We start from the raw sequence: 17,047 nt of genomic DNA, 5'->3' as shown, positions 1-17,047 counted from the left end.
TCAAAACATAGGAAACCAACTTCCTTGAAAACACAAGACACCCTATGTCTACTAAGATACAATGATATTATTGAGCTGAATGCTTTTGCATCACTAGTGCTTGATATGACAACGGTTAGGTCTTCTTAGGATCTCGGATAGGCCTCCTCTATACAACGTATAGGAACCTTTCTTCAACTGCAAATATATGATTGCATTAGACCTTCTTTTGCTGCGGCTAGGGCATGACTAGATCCCCTTCAACTGCGGCTAGATGTTCCTCTCTTCAACTGCGTCTAGGGCACCTTGATTTGCTGCGTATAGAACCCTTTCTTTACTGCGTCTAGGGCTTCTCCCTCTTGATCTCTCTAACCACAAAACCCAGACGAGTGGAGAGAGATCTTAGGAGAAGTGTGTGTGAAATGACTCTCAAGTCATCTCCTTTTATACTAAAATGTTGAGCACTTGTGGGGTTTATTTGGTTGTTAGCTGACCTTGACGAATTGTCTTATAATACAAATAAATTCATATCTCCATGAATACTTATTGGAATCGAATGATCTTTAGATCAATCCCACACCTCTTGATGAGAGGGATCTAAGAAAAATATCAACTGCCATAAATAAGATGACTCACATGGAGTTTGGCCCTAGTTGCCAATTTAACACTCCCTCTCAACTAGGGAGAACTCCACCCACTGATCCATTTGTCCGACTGTACTATCTCTGCCATCAGTGCCTTGCATTGCTCAGCTCTGCTTTGTTGAACCATGAAGAAGAAGAATTGATCGAGAATGTCTCGTACCATTCTCTATTGACCAGAAGTCAGTTTCATATGAGGAGAGTGTGTCATACCACTCTTACTGACTTGAAGTCAGTTTCATTTATCTTAGATCAATATCACAAGAGAGTGTCTCAAACCACTCATACTGATCCCAGATCAGTTTCATTGATCCCAGATCAATGGAGGTCATCCTAGCATAGGGAGTACGGTAGATACAACGATGCGTCCATCGATAGTACTACTATGGTCCCCAACCCCATTTCCCTGCTCATTGATCAGATGAGAGGTACTTCCCATGAGTCCCATACTGCATGGGTAGATGACTCAACAGGAAAACTAATCATCCTGTCCACAGGAGAACGAATCATCCTGTCCCACAGTTGCCACGGGAGAACTAATCATCCCTGCCCATAAGAGAACTAATCATCCTGTTCCATAGTCGCCACGGGGTGTCATAGGGAAGGCTGATCCATTCACCCTGTACACAACGCACCATTAGGGGAGGGTGAGTGGCCCTATGGTCGCGTGTTGCTCCAGTAAGGATCCCAAGCTCCCCAGAGATCTCAGAGCTCAATGCTTGCAATATGCAGGACCCTTATAAGAAGGTCTCTTAATGACTCCAAGTCGTTCGGGAAGTCACAGATTTGACCTTTCCTCGGCTGGGGCTTTGACAAAATGTTTGTGACCTGTACATCAGTCTCAATGCAATGGAGCCTCCTTGCTCATTGACTTAGCCTATCACAGATAAGGTAGTATCTGATGTCTATCTGCTGGAGCAATCATCGAATACGGGATTCCTCAACAATCGAATCCCCCCCTGGTTGTCACAAAGAATCACAATGGTATTCATCATGTGTACAAACAACTCAATAAAGAGCTTCCACAACTAGGCAGCTTCACACAAGATCATACTCGTAGTTATGTATTCGGTCTCGGCGGTGCTTATAGCAACCGACTTCCACTTCCTGCTCATCCATGATATCGAAGTAGAATCCAAAGAGAACCAGCCCTCAGAAGTGCTCTTGCGATCCTCCGCACTGCCTGCCTAGTCAACATTCGAATAATCATGCAGCGTCTCATTTCTGGCAGTGTATCTCAATCCATGAGAGATTGTGCCCTCTTATAAGATTCTTGGCACCAATCCAGCGAGGCTCAACCATATATGAGCTCATCATGCTAACTGCAAAACATATTTCCGGACGGAAGTTCACGAAGAACATCAAAGGCATTTCCCAAATCTGGTCCGGCATCACTACCACATAACTTCTGAAAGTTAAGATCCATTGAGGTAGTCACAGGCTTGCAACTCACCATTCCCAATCCGGAATCCAACTCCCTCTTACTTCTGCAAATGAGAGGGTCTGCACTTGTCAGAAATAGGTCGTCCTCAGAAGGTGCCAGCATGAGAGGTCTATCATCCACAACCTTCGAGCAATGGTTTGGATCGGATTCACTCCGAGTGAATCTCAGCTTCATCAGACAGCTATCAATCCTCTCATACTATGCGTAGGGTGTTTTGCTTCAAGCCATAGAGGGCTTTCTTCCACCTGCATACATGAGATTCCTGATGAATCTAAAACCCCTCGGGTTGTTCCAAGCTTGTGGACCTGCTACATGAGGGGAATGGTCCCCTTGTGATATTTTCCTTCTGTACATCTCAGACATGTACCTTCATGCTCTTTTTGAATTCAGGCATCCCAGTCATCATCTGACTCACATCGGGTAGGGCCCCACAATAAATAGATCTCCGGTGCTATAGATGAGATATGTCAACTGACATGGTCCCCAATGGACCATCCTGTAACTTCGTACAAATAGCCAACCCTGAACCCATGAGTAAAAAGCATCTTTGAAAATTCTATAATCAAACACATACCTTTCCATCGATGAATGCCACCCTGAAACCTTTGACTTCCATTGCCGAAATGGACACTCGGTTCTTCTTGCGATCAGGTACGTAAAAGAGATTTTGTAAATGAATCGAGTTACCTTCATAGTCGTAATGAATTGAGAAGCAACATCTAGAACGACCTCGAAGGTTTGTATTTGTTTATGAATATGTGAAAGTATATTATTGATTGGGGTTGTGTTTGTATAGGTAAATCTCTTGAAGGTTTTGATAGCATGCTGGTTACTGATCAGTTTGATCAGGAGAGATTTGTTGTCCTTGATCTACCGTATCAAGGGGTGTTGAGGCTTTGTGAGTGAAGCATTGCCTGGGAAGACATTTGGCCGACACTTTGTGTTGATGTCTAGGTCCTAAAGTTGGAAGGGTGGCATTGGTCATTGAGCTCTGACATGCACCTGGATCTCTGGGTTGATGGTTAGCAAGTAAGCCTGATGGTACCTAGAGAGGCTGAAAGCTTGAGTCCATCTTAGTCCCACTCGAATAGATTGACCTGGTTAGGAATCTAGTCGTGGCATTGTGGGCCCTAAATTGTTGAGAGACCAATGGATAGATTGCCCTGGTCAGGAATCTAGTCCATGGCATTGCGGTGCCTAAACTTCTTTGTAGATTGTGTTTTGAGATCTTCCATGTACCTCTTTGATTATATGTAACTATGAATATCAACCTAGTTAAGTGGGAGTATTGAAGAATGTAACTAGGTTTGGTCTTCATAATTGTACTTGAAGTCAAAATGTAATATATTTGTCAAAAGAAAAGCAAAAATAATTTTATTATTAATTTAATTGACTTGTTAAAGCATGGGTTTCATGCTTGGGTCAATTGTCTTAAGTCAAGCCTCCATTGTAGGCTTTAGGATTATTTATTTATTAGAATATCTCTATTTAGTATTTAATGCTCAGTCTTTTAGCTGTTGCTATTTTTATTCTTTTAGCAGTTTCTTAGATGAAACTGTTTGTTTCTATATTCTACATAGAAACCCGATGTTTCTATTATTGTAAATATCCTTGTATTATCATTGAGCTGTTTGCTCTTGGTTAATCAATTCATTCAATATTCTTTTACATGAGTATTTAGCACTGTTTTATGGTATCAGAGCACGGATTTTTTTTCGAAATAATTTTTCATAGATTGAAAAATTCAGTAGTTCATTTCGAAACTGCTCTCAGGGTCTGTAGATTTCTTGATCTTCATTCCTTTCTAAGGTCAAGCCCTCTGTAAGCCAGGTAGCCTTCACTGAGTCTTAGCCTCGGCTTTGCTCACTGTGATAAAAGCTTACAGTCGTCAATCTCGATACAGAAAGGGATTCATCTCCTGCATTATCATTTTATGAGGATTTAACTTTGTGGCGGTGCTCAGAATCGTGAACAGTTTATTTGTTTTGAAGTCGTGTTTATTTTGTGGCCACCCGATCAACGAATTTGGAAGCCGTGCAGGACCGCCGACGCCTTTGAAGAATCAAGATTCGAAACCGAGCTGTGGGGTCTGTTCTGAGGAGGGTTCCGGATCCATTCGAATCGAGGCACGCCAGAAACATATCAAAATTCCGGCACTTTCCAGCGGCACCAAAATTCGACCCGAGTTGCGAGGAGAAAACTGGCGAAAGCACCTGAACGCTGTATCGATCCTCCGATTTGCTTTGCCACACGGGAACGTGGCAACACACTCTTCGCTCACACAGTTCGACGCTCAGTCTTCGCTCACGGGAATATATCAGTAATCGCACGCCTGAATCAAATCAAAGTTACGGTAAGCACGAATCAGCTCCCGTGGTATTACATTGACGTCCCGTGGTATTACATTGACTGTCTCGAGGGCCTGAACCAAAGCCAAAGTGTTTGCGTCCGAAGCGTTGGCTCACGTTTTTCTCCAGATCGAGTCCGTCCGAGACCCGATTGTGCCCGCAATTCGTATATATATTTTAGCTAAAACGTGCAGGACGAGATCCGAGCCACCATTTATTTGCTGAGAAATCAGGGGTTTTCAACAGATCGAGATCCTTCAGATTACGTGACGGCAGTTTCACGTAAAGGTATTTTCCAGCTTCACGGTTTTTGCTTAGAAATTGGATTAAAGTTTATTGTGATCTTATTTGAAGCGGTGGGACCAGAATAAGCATCACAGTTATCTTTTGAAGCGTGATCAAACCAGCATCACAGTCATTTTTAAAGTGGCGTGATCAGATCTGAGTAATTTTTTTTGTGTGCAAGTCTATTTCTTTCACAACAGAATTTATTAACAATTTGGTACAGTCATCTTGAAAGAAGATTTTTAAGCAGGCAGCTACACTTTGTTGTGTGTCAGACTTCTGTATTAACTTTGGGAAAATGGCCACGCTCACCAATCTGATGTTAGAAGGAAATCAATGCTTTAATGGCAGCAACTATAACATTTGGAAACAAAGAATGCTGACCATTTTTGAATACAGGCGTCTTGATCAGCTCATTTTGGGCAAAGAGCCTTGTCCCGGTACAGCTGGTACCGATCAAGATAAATTTGATGATCGAAATCGGGAGGCTGTTATGCTTCTCAAGCTCTCTGTCGCTGATGATCAGTTACCACAGATTCCCTCTGGCAAGACCGCTGCCGAAATCTGGCAACAGTTGAAAGAACTGCACGAGACATCTGACAAAAGCAGAGCATTTTTTCTCAAAAATCAGTTGTTCTCCATCATGATGGATGAACATATGTCTTTACAGGAACATCTCAACAAAATTAAAGACATTCGAGATCAGCTCGAAGCCATTGGTCGGACCATGGAGGAAGAAGATATGGTAGTCATTACTCTGAAGAGTCTACCAAAATCTTATGAACACTTCATAGAAACACTCAACATTACAACCACAAATGTTGATCTGAAGTTTCCAGATTTATCTACCAAACTTCTGCAGCAGGATCGGTGGAAACAGCAGCTTGGTAGTGGTACTTCATCAGTGCCCTCGGAAAATGCATTTGCTGCAAAATACCAGTCCTCTCAGTCTTTTCAGCAGAAAGGTTCTCCTCAGTCTTTTGATCCTGCTAGGAAGAAAAGTGTGCAGTGTAATTACTGTCACAGGTTCGGTCACATGAAGAAAGATTGCCGACAGAGGATTGCTTCTGAACAGAAGAAACAGGGAGGGCCAAATCAGACAGCGAATGTTGCAGAACATTCCGAGCAGACAGATTCTGCCTTTTACGCCTTTATGGCTAAAAGGTCTTCAGAACATGTTCCTTCCTCTGCATGGTACATTGATTCTGGTGCATCACGCCACTTCTCTCACAGGCGTGACTGGTTTATTGACTTCTCACCTTTCAGTGATTCAGTGGTATTTGGTGGAGGTGAAAAGTACAATGTAGCTGGCAGGGGTACAGTTCAAATTCAGTCTGGTGGACGCACGCTCATATTTCTAAATGTATACTATGTTCCTGGTATGGAGATTAATCTGCTATCTAGAGAAAGTTTTCGGCGAAAATCACATGGAATGTCATTTGTCGACGCGTTTCGAACCAACCAGTGTGGTTCATCGTCAGGACAAGTTGAAGAACAGATCTAGCGCAGCATGTTATATAGACCGAGCAGAGCCTCCAACGACTAGTTTGACCAGCCGTTAATATTGACCAAGGGACCAGGATCAAAAGTAAAAATTAGTTGCAACAGACTATTTCTAAGACTAAATTAAGGGAGAATGAAACAAATTAAATAAATAAATCGATATAAAAACTCACGAAATAAAAATAAAAACAAATGAGAACAGATAAAATAGAATAAAACGCATACCAATAGTAAAAAAATATAAAACAAATAAATAAATAAATTAATTAGAAATAATAATGAAGCCCCAGAAATAATAAGAGAATGAAATAAAATAATCAAATAAAACCCAATTGAATGACGAAAGGTAAAGAATAAAAACCTAAATAAATAATAAAAATAGAAGTAACAATAATAGTAATAATAGTAATAATAAATTAATTAATTAAAACTAAAAACTAATAATAAAATAATAAGTGAAAAATAATAACCAAAATAGTACGAAAAATAATAAAAATAAAAAGAATAAAATTAAATTGAATAAAAAATAAAAATAATAGTATAAACAAATGAATAAATAAATAATAAAAATAATAATAAAAATAAATTAAAATAACTAAAATAAAAATAATAATAAAATAAGTAATAAATAAAGGAATAAAACCTAACTGAATGACCAAAGGTAAAGAATAAATACCTAAATGAAAATAAATAATAAGAATAGAAATAAAAATAAATTAATTAGTAATAATAATATTAAAATAATAATAAATTAATTAATTAAAACTACAAATTAATAATAAAATAATAGGAGAATTAAAATAATAATACTAGAATAATTGAATAACCAAATGAGGATAAAACTGAAAGAAAAAATAAAATAATAGTATAAACGAATAAATAAATACATAAATAAAGTAAAAATAATAATAAAAATAAATTAAAACAACTAAATTAATAAAAATTACTAATAATAATAATAAAAACAAATAAAGTAAGAAAATAAAAGGGAAAAATAGGTATATATAGTAGTGTATACAGTTAAATACAATAAAAATAGCGGGTTAAATAGTAATAAGGAAAAGCCATATAAGAAGAAAAAAGCTACACCGAGGTCTATAAAAATAATGAGAGGCGAAATAATGACGATAACATAAAAAAGAGAACAATATAAAAACCAACGAGGACGGAAAACACTAGGAGGAGAGGGCAGGGACCCAACACCTACTGACTTTCCAACCATCATCCCTATTGAGATTACTAGGTCTCTTTTCAATCTCTAGCGCTTCCCTGAATTTACGATGATGGAAATGCGGAATCCTAGCAATAACACTCGCTTCTTCGATACAAACATGATGATTGGTTTTCTCCGCATGTTCAGCCAAAGCGGAAGACTTAATACTATTATTTTTATTTTTTATTCAATCTAATTTTATTCTTTTTATTTTTATTATTTTTCGTACTATTTTGGTTATTATTTTTCACTTATTATTTTATTATTAGTTTTTAGTTTTAATTAATTAATTTATTATTACTATTATTACTATTATTGTTACTTCTATTTTTATTATTTATTTAGGTTTTTATTCTTTACCTTTGGTCATTCAATTGGGTTTTATTTGATTATTTTATTTCATTCTCTTATTATTTCTGGGGCTTCATTATTATTTCTAATTAATTAATTTATTTATTTGTTTTATATTTTTTTACTATTGGTATGCGTTTTATTCTATTTTATCTGTTCTCATTTGTTTTTATTTTTATTTCGTGAGTTTTTATATCAATTTATTTATTTAATTTGTTTCATTCTCCCTTAATTTAGTCTTAGAAATAGTCTGTTGCAACTAATTTTTACTTTTGATCCTGGTCCCTTGGTCAATATTAGCGGCTGGTCAAACTAGTCGTTGGAGGCTCTGCTCGGTCTATATAACATGCTGCGCTAGATCTGTTCTTCAACTTGTCCTGACGATGAACCACACTGGTTGGTTCGAAACGCGTCGACAAATGACATTCCATGTGATTTTCGCCGAAAACTTTCTCTAACTTGATATGGATCACAGAAGCCTAAACTCTATTATAATCTGCTATCTGTTAGCCAGATTATGAGGAATTCTCCTCAGCTTGATGTTGTGTTCAGTGCACACAAGTGCCCCATCATTGACAGGGAGACCAGTCTAACAGTTGCTGTTGGCCTAGAGGACCATGGTCTATACAGGCTACTTGACACCGGTGACTTTCCAGAAGTGGCTCTAGCAGCACGTGTCTCTCCCATCAGCACTCTATGGCATCAGCGATATGGGCATCTCAATATGCAGTATCTCTCTCAGCTCTTCGGGAGGGACTTGTGTCAGGATTACCTGATATTCAGATTCAGCAGTTGGGGGTATGCAGCGCCTGTCAAGCGGGAAAGCAACATCGGTCTTCATTCAAAAATGGAGAATCTTGGCGCGCATCTAAGGTACTTCAGTTACTTCATGCTGATATTTGTGGTCCTATGAATACAACTTCTATCACTGCTTGCAAATATTTTTTACTTATCGTAGATGACTTCAGTAGAAAGATGTGGGTGTATTTTTTAAAAAATAAATCTGATGCTCTTAGTACCTTTCAGAAGTTTAAAACCTTAGTTGAAAAAGAATCTGGTTGTAATATCATGACCCTTAGGACCGACAATGGGGGGGAGTTTTGTTCCTCAGCTTTTGCCAACTTCTGTGATATTCATGGCATCAAACGTCAATTAACCACACCTTACACTCCCCAGCAGAACAGTGTTGTCGAGCGTCGCAATCGCACGGTTGTTGAAATGGCTCGTTCCATGTTACAACACAGGAGTGTTCCAAACAAATTCTGGGCTGAAGCAGTATTTACTGCTGTTTACCTTCTTAACCGATCACCTACTCAGGCTGTTAAAGGGAAGACTCCTGAAGAAGTTTGGTCTGGTCGTAAGCCTAAGATCAGTCATCTCAAAGTATTTGGCTCAGTTGCATATGTTTGGATTCCATCTGCTAAGCGCTCTAAGTTGGATCCCAAAAGTCAGAAACTCATGATGACAGGTTACAGTGATCATCACAAGGCCTATAGACTGATAGATATAGCCACTGGTCGTCTTAGCTTCAGTCGAGATGTAGTATTTGATGAAGACAGAGGATTCTTTCAGTCTTCTTCTTCTGAGCAGCGTTCTGAGGATCAGCCTCACAGTGTTCTTCTTCCAGTCAGTCCACCTGATGGGAGGGATGATGTAGCATCAGTATTTGATAATACTCTATCTGAGCTTCCTCCAGAAGCTAATCCTCCTCTTGCTGTCCCTATTGCTCTTGAGCCTTCTCCACCTCCTCCTGATATTGGTTCCTCTACTCCTGATATAGGTTCTTCTTCTCTTCGGCCAAAATGGTGGGCTAAAACCATAGGTGATCTCCGGGATGATGAGCTCCTTGAAGGTAGAACTTCTAGACATAAGAACAGACAACAGTCTACAGTCAATTTTGCTCTTATGGCTAACCTACACAGTATTTTTGAGCCTCAAACCTATTCAGAGGCTAAGGGTACATCTGAGTGGGAACAGGCTATGGAAGCCGAATTTCAGAGTCTTCAGAAGAATCACACCTGGACACTTTCTGATCTTCCTGTCGAAAAAAATCCCATAGGCTGCAAATGGGTGTATAAAGTGAAATACAAAGCTGATGGAACCATAGACAAGTATAAAGCTCGTCTTGTGGCTCGAGGGTTCTCACAAAAGGAAGGCATCGATTATGAGGAGACTTTTGCTCCTACAGCCAAGATGAGTACCATAAGGCTTGTTCTTGCCCTAGCAGCTCAGTTCAATTGGAAAGTTCATCAGATGGATGTAAAGAGTGCTTTCCTAAATGGTGATCTTCAAGAAGAAGTCTACATGACGCAGCCTCCAGGATTCAAGGTTGCTGGTCAAGAACAGAAAGTGTGTCGGTTAGCTAAAGCAATCTATGGATTGAAACAAGCTCCTCGGGCTTGGTACATGAAAATTGATCAGTACCTGACAGATCAGGGTTTTCAGCGGAGCCCATCTGATGCAAACCTGTATATCAAGCATACTGGTGATGATATCTTGTTTGTGGTTGTCTATGTGGATGATCTTATCATTACTGGCAGCTCTGCACATTTGATCCATGGGATCAAACAAGATCTATGCAGAACTTTTGAGATGACAGACTTGGGACTTCTTCATTATTGTCTGGGGGTTGAAGTGTGGCAGACTGAAAATCAGATCTTTCTCTCTCAGTCCAAGTATGCCAAAAATCTTGTGGAAAGGTTCAGAATGCAGGATTGCAAACCGACCACGACTCCTATGGAACCAGGGCTCAAACTTTCAGCACAGTCATCCTCTCCCCTTGTGGATGAAACTTTATTCAGGCAATTAGTGGGCAGTCTCATCTATCTTACTGCTACCAGACCTGACATCAGTTTTGCAGTAAGCTACATTTCTCGCTTTATGTCAGCTCCTAAAGCTGATCATTGGATAGCAGCAAAGCGGGTGCTACGATATGTGCGTGGTACTTCTGATTATGGCCTCTTATATACTCGCAGCTCCAATCCTATTCTCAGTGGCTACACTGACTCTGACTGGGCCGGTTCGGTTGATGACCGTAAATCTACAACTGGGTATGTGTTTAGTCTAGGATCTGGTGCTGTTACTTGGACTAGTAAGAAGCAACAGGCAGTGGCTCTCTCCTCAACAGAAGCAGAGTATCGGGGAGCAGTTAAGGCATCCTGTGAGGCAGTTTGGCTTCGTCGTATGCTTGCAGATATGCATGTTTTCCAGATAGGGCCTACTTCTTTGTTTTGTGATAATCAGGGAGTGCTCAAACTTGCCAAGAATCCAGTCTTTCATGAACGAACAAAGCATGTGGAAACTCATTGCCACTACATTCGACAGCTGGGTATGTGTTTAGTCTAGGATCTGGTGCTGTTACTTGGACTAGTAAGAAGCAACAGGCAGTGGCTCTCTCCTCAACAGAAGCAGAGTATCGGGGAGCAGTTAAGGCATCCTGTGAGGCAGTTTGGCTTCGTCGTATGCTTGCAGATATGCATGTTTTCCAGATAGGGCCTACTTCTTTGTTTTGTGATAATTAGGGAGTGCTCAAACTTGCCAAGAATCCAGTCTTTCATGAACGAACAAAGCATGTGGAAACTCATTGCCACTACATTCGACAGCTGGTTGAAGACGGCTCAGTTCAGTTGCACTATGTTCCCACAACAGAGCAACCCGCCGACATTTTCACCAAGCCTCTTGGTCCTGATAAATTTGTAAAATTACGCGGGTCTATTGGTGTTGTAAATAGATTGAGCATTAAGGGAGGGTATTAGAATATCTCTATTTAGTATTTAATGCTCAGTCTTTTAGCTGTTGGTATTTTTATTCTTTTAGCAGTTTCTTAGATGAAACTGTTTGTTTCTATATTCTACATAGAAACCTGATGTTTCTATTATTGTAAATATCCTTGTATTATCATTGAGCTGTTTGCTCTTGGTTAATCAATTCATTCAATATTCTTTTACATGAGTATTTAGCACTGTTTTATTATTTTGGTCAAAGTCAATTTGTTTATTGGTCAAAGATTCCTCCATCAAGCCGTCCTTCAAGACGACTTCAAATAGATCATTGTCTAGTCGACTACATTCAAGTGAAATCATGTCGGCCTCACCTAAAATGGAGTCACACCGGTTCAAGCTATCATGTCGGCTTATTTCAAGAAGGAACAACTATATATACAAGCCTATACCCTCGCTCCACAGTTTAGTCAACAAGCTCGCATAAAATCACAGAAGTTCGGATCACGGAGAAGAAGTTTTGGTGTAATCTTAGAGGAAGTTTCGGTGCCATTTATAGTAAGAAGTTCGAATTACAGAGCTTGGATTTCATAGATGTTTTTGTGTCACTACAGGAGTCGGATTATTCCCAGAGATGATTTCAGTTGTATGCCAACCACAGTTCTATGCTATCACAGATTCAATACTCTCATAGTTTAGTACTTCACAGTTTCGATGCTACTACAAGACCACAGTCTCGGTGAAATTAAGGGTTTGGTGCCACATCAACAAGAAAGGTTCGGTGCCACCACAAGAAGAAAGGTTTGGTGTTATCACAATGGGAAGACCTCGGTGCCACCATAGAAATGAAGTCTCTCGTTGCTATTACAATGATAAGGAGATATTGCAGTGATGATGTCTCAGTGAAAACTTAGTGGCAAGAGTATTCTATGCTAACACAGTGAAAGGAAGAAGGATGACTTGATGGAGGTAGCCTCGAGTCTAGATTGTAAGGGTCTTGGTCGTCTCATCTTTTGAATCTACTAGAGGAAGAATTTGTGACTGGGTTTTCCCTTCGAGGGGGGTTTTGCCCTGGCAGCGTGCCTATATCTTGTGTTCTCTTCTATTTGTTGCTTGGCCTTAGTCTTGATGATAAGAAAATATAGTTCGAAAGGTCAAATAATAATAATGAAAAACATCACAAGATAATGTCATAATAAGAGAAATCATTTAACTGCCACTCCTTGGATTTCTCAACAAATTTGACTAGCAAAATTGCTCTTTACTTGGACTATATCTCAGCTCCTTAAGGTCTGCTATACCTTACTGCAAAAACCCTAGCTGCAGTCACATGTGAGATGATTGACCCAAAAACAATGCTAGTAGACTTTGATCTTTTTCTCGTTCTCTTTGCTGTTCAAGAGGCTCTCTTCCTTTCCTATTCACACTTGTCTTCTTGTCTTGGATGCTTGATGAATGATCTCGAGTGAGGCTGAGTCCTCCTATATATAGGCTCCTCTCCCATGCTATTAGGCTGACTTGACATCATTCCTAGGCCGACATGTCTTCTTGATAGGCCGATTTAATTGATGCACATAGACAAGGTCTTGGAGGGTCTTTTTGACTCTATCTTTGACTCATAATTTTTCCTACAATATGTAACATTCCCCAAATGGGTCTTCCATACATGACAATGACTTAATGACTTGTAGACTTAATGACAAGTCCTAGAAGCTCACAATAGGAGCTTGGCCTAAAAGTAATTGTTTTTGAACATGAAACCCATGCCTCAAGAACAACAATAATAAATTTATTTTTCTCATCATGCCAAATACATAAAATCATGATTACATATGTCCTTATGGAGACCGAACCTAGTTACATATTTTAAGAGTGATCTGCTCTTATGAAGCACTGAGTTGCTCTGCTATATACAATCAATTCCCTGGGCTTTGTTGTTCAAAACTATATATGTTATTGGTTATATTAGCCAGACAATACTGGGTGAGGTTTTTCAGTTACTGATGCCATTCCTTCCAAGAGATCATCAAATATATCATTACCATATCAAAACATCTCTTTAAGATATGTGATAGGTCCAAAAAATGTTATGCAAATAATTATGTAAGGTTGCTATAAATAAAACTGGCAAGATCGGATCATATTGGTTCTAATTTGCTTCCTTTCAAATATACCTACTACATTTGTTTGAGTATTTGTGCTCTAAATGCCTTCAATCATAATATTTCAGGAACAATTGCCGCACATGTAGCACAGATAGAACTCAGTCTAGACTCCTGCTTCATCTACATAGCTACTAATATGAACATTGAAAACTATTCTAATCTCTTAATCCTTGTCTCTCTCTTCCTGGGCAGGAATTCTGGTTAAGGTTTTCAGGTTATTTTCTTTGGGTAATGAATGCTCCAGTATTAGTAATCATTTTTTATCTATTGCATTGTCTTCCTTTGTTTCCATTGTTGAACTCAATTTAGTTAGAAAAATATTTATTATTTAGAGAAATAAACTAGTTTGATACTTGTGAGTTGCTTAGTTCAACATGTAAGATTTGGTTTACTATTAAGATGTTGTAGCATGGAACGTTCTTTTGTCAACGAAGCTGCAGTGTATTATAATTGGATTGGCAATAGGACTTGTGAGTTGTAATCTTGAAGGTTGCAATTCAAAACAAATTGTTAATATTTAGTATTTTATATCATTGTATGTAGTAGAAAAGGCTTATGATTTTTACTGGGGTAGAATATCTTTATATTTATCCTGCTATGGCTTATCATGTTTTGGACTGATAATGGACTTATTTGATTTATGGCATAAGGGATGGGATTGGACGTATAATGAACTCATACCTCATCTCTGGAGAATGGCTCAACCTAATGTACCAGAGGTGCTCATAGCAGCTATTTTTATGCTGCTTGGCAATATTGGAAGGTATGTATTCTTCACTTGATGAATCATGATGTAATGTTAACTTGCTGTTTGTATGCCTGTTTATATGGTGTGAGGTTTTGCTTAGACTTTTTATATCTGGTGTTAATTCTTAAGAATGTCAGTGCCAAGATATTAGCCTGTTACTGAAGAATAATAGTTCCTATTTTAACGTTTTGCAGATTATTAAGCAACTCTGCTCTGTTTTCTCAGATGGTGTTCACTGGTATAGTTTATTTGTGTCAATCTCGTCCATATTATTATTTGACATATGACAGTGATTGTTCCTTTCTGATCATATAGATCATAAGTCTGTCCGTCAATAATCCTTTTACTGATAGTGTTTTGGGCTTATATTATGTATCATGGACAACTCCTGTTTTGCTGGAAAACAATTTATTGGCTAAAGTGACAAATGGAACATGTTTCAAACATTAAGGCCTGCAATGGATTTGAGCAAAGCAAAATGATGTAGTAACGGATGTAGGTATTTCTCTCCATCCATGAATCACCACATCAAGGTACAATTAAGCATTTTCTACCCTGATCATTATTATAGAGGAATCAGAGAGACAGTTTTCAATAGGAAAGACTGAAAACTTAAAAGCCAATCCATTTTAGTGAAAGAATAGGTAAATTGATTTTACTGTGAGAGAGTAGAGAATTTTTTACTTTTAATGGTGCAAGTGGCACAACACTCATGAATGTCAAGAGTTATAACAAGATATCCTCACTTGCTTCAAGAGCAGGTAAATATATTTTACTACGGAGTACAAAGAGAATGATGCACATTGATGAAATGCTGAGATTGTGGAAATATCAATACGGGCATGTTTGTCACCCATAAAACATGAGGAATATTGAGAATAAAATGAAATTTCAGAAGCAAAAAAAAAAGTTGGGAAGCATGCATGTTATCTATGAAGTTTACTTTTTGGTGAGAATGATTTGATCTGTGGAGTTCGTTGTGAATTCATGCTTTATTTGTTAGATGATAAGCTATGTATTTCAATTTTTGATTGAAATAATACACATTAGGTAGGCTTAGTTGCATTACGAAATTGTATGTTGTAGCATTTGGGTTCTTTTTTGGAGGTTGATTTCAATTTGCAACCATATATTATCTATGTTGCATGAGTTTCTAGAATGTGGGAATGCATTTTTAGAGTGGTTGGAGTAGACCCCCAAATTTTTCATGGGATGGCCAGTTTGGGACGACAATAATCTATCTATCTATCCATCTTTTTTTCCAAGAAAAACCTCGCGAGCAAACCTAGGGATGCTTTCCCACATTTGTGGATGGCATCATGGCACCCGTAGTAGACACTTAGGCAAGGAAAATTTTAGAGGCTAAAATTTGCCATTTGATTAATTTTTCATTTTTTTTTTTCCAAAAATGATTGGTCGCTTTCCACCTTTTTCTGAAAATGATATTTCCAAATTCTACAAGATAAAATCATTTTACTTTAAAACTCACCAAAATTTCTATAAACTTATGAAATCCTTTGAAATTTAAATATCTTTACAAAACTATTGCCAAACATTTGATAGTTGGCGTTTTCCCTTTCTCCAGTTTCTTATCATTTAAGGCAGTGAATATATGACAAAACATTGATTAAATTTTGTTTCGATCTTTTTGACAAAGGTCTATCTTGCCGATCTTTAAGAAGTTGTTTATAAAGTGTTCATTGAGATAATCAGACTATTCCTATACTGTATGCTTACGTATACCAATGAGATCCAATTCCTTGTGCAATTTTTTGGGGGTTGTAAGAAAGATTTAATGTTTAATTATTCAAATGCCCTTTTCAGGTTTGGTGTTGATTATGATGGACATGAGCATCGTGGTGTTGAAGAGCTAAGATGTAATTTATCGACATTTCTTGATCTGCACTGTATGAACAAAGGCATTCGGCAATTTCCATTCTCATCTCAGCTAGCTGCAGCCCAGTCCTTATACGAGCTTATTTCCGTAAATATAAAAACAGCAAGATCAGATCATACAGAATCTATCCCAGAAAGTGCTGGCAGGGGAAAAGCTCATTTAACTCACTTACAGATTCTAAGGAAATGGTACAGTAAATTGTGTGCAGAAGAACAGTTGACGTGTCCAGAATATTTGAGAGCAAATATCTCCGTTTTCACAAGTTGATTGTTTTATCCAATTTGTCTTAAATTGTGTTATTTTCTTCTACAGTGTCTGCCAAAGTGCATAGCTGGAAGTAAGGCATACTTAGAGCCTTGTAATGTGCTGCACTTCAGTGGGAATTTCTGCATGTGGGGACTGAAAATATAGTTCCTGAGATAAATTTTAGTTGAAAAAAGTGCGATGTACTTTTTGAGGCTGTTAATCCCACCCAATTTTGTAAGGCTGTTAATCCCACACAATTTTGTACTATATTTTTGTCCATTCTTTTTCTGCTGCTGCAGGTTTTAATAAGTCACTTCTGCTGCAGGTTTTAATAAGTCACTTCTATCATGGAAATATTGTAAGGTAAATTCGTAAATATAATACAAATCAATCTATCTATGGAGTTGTGTTATAATCGTCATGACAATGCATGGATAGTTGCAGTGGAGAAAACTAGTAACAATTTTCCATTTATCCTTTCATTTATTTTTTATGCATTGGGAATTTA

The 17,047-nt window shown here is 38.2% G+C and overlaps 1 protein-coding gene across 6 annotated transcripts in view; it reads left to right on the top strand.

Moving 5' to 3' along the window:
* The window catches only part of LOC149240730 (uncharacterized), a 93,945-nt gene extending 77,198 nt beyond the window's left edge, over positions 1–16,747 (top strand). For 2 of the 6 annotated variants that reach the window (XM_089373788.1, XM_089373789.1), the window contains 2 exons: positions 14,299–14,411; positions 16,221–16,747. In XM_089373788.1, coding sequence (XP_089229914.1) covers positions 14,299–14,411; positions 16,221–16,560 — 453 coding nt within the window. In that variant the 3' untranslated portion in view covers positions 16,561–16,747. Of the gene's footprint in view, positions 1–14,298; positions 14,412–14,590; positions 14,635–14,817; positions 14,896–16,220 lie in introns of all 6 variants that reach the window. The other 4 variants (XM_089373793.1, XM_089373792.1, XM_089373790.1 and 1 more) reach the window with 4 other exon arrangements.
* Positions 16,748–17,047: the final 300 nt, after the last annotated feature.

Source organism: Pinus tabuliformis, chromosome 8 (genome assembly GCF_031772625.1).
Source record: "Pinus tabuliformis cultivar Carrire ecotype Pingquan chromosome 8, CPIR1, whole genome shotgun sequence".
Taxonomy (NCBI): Eukaryota; Viridiplantae; Streptophyta; class Pinopsida; order Pinales; family Pinaceae; genus Pinus; species Pinus tabuliformis.
The sequence above is the reverse complement of the archived record's forward strand: the minus strand, read 5'-3'. Positions and strand labels throughout refer to the sequence as shown.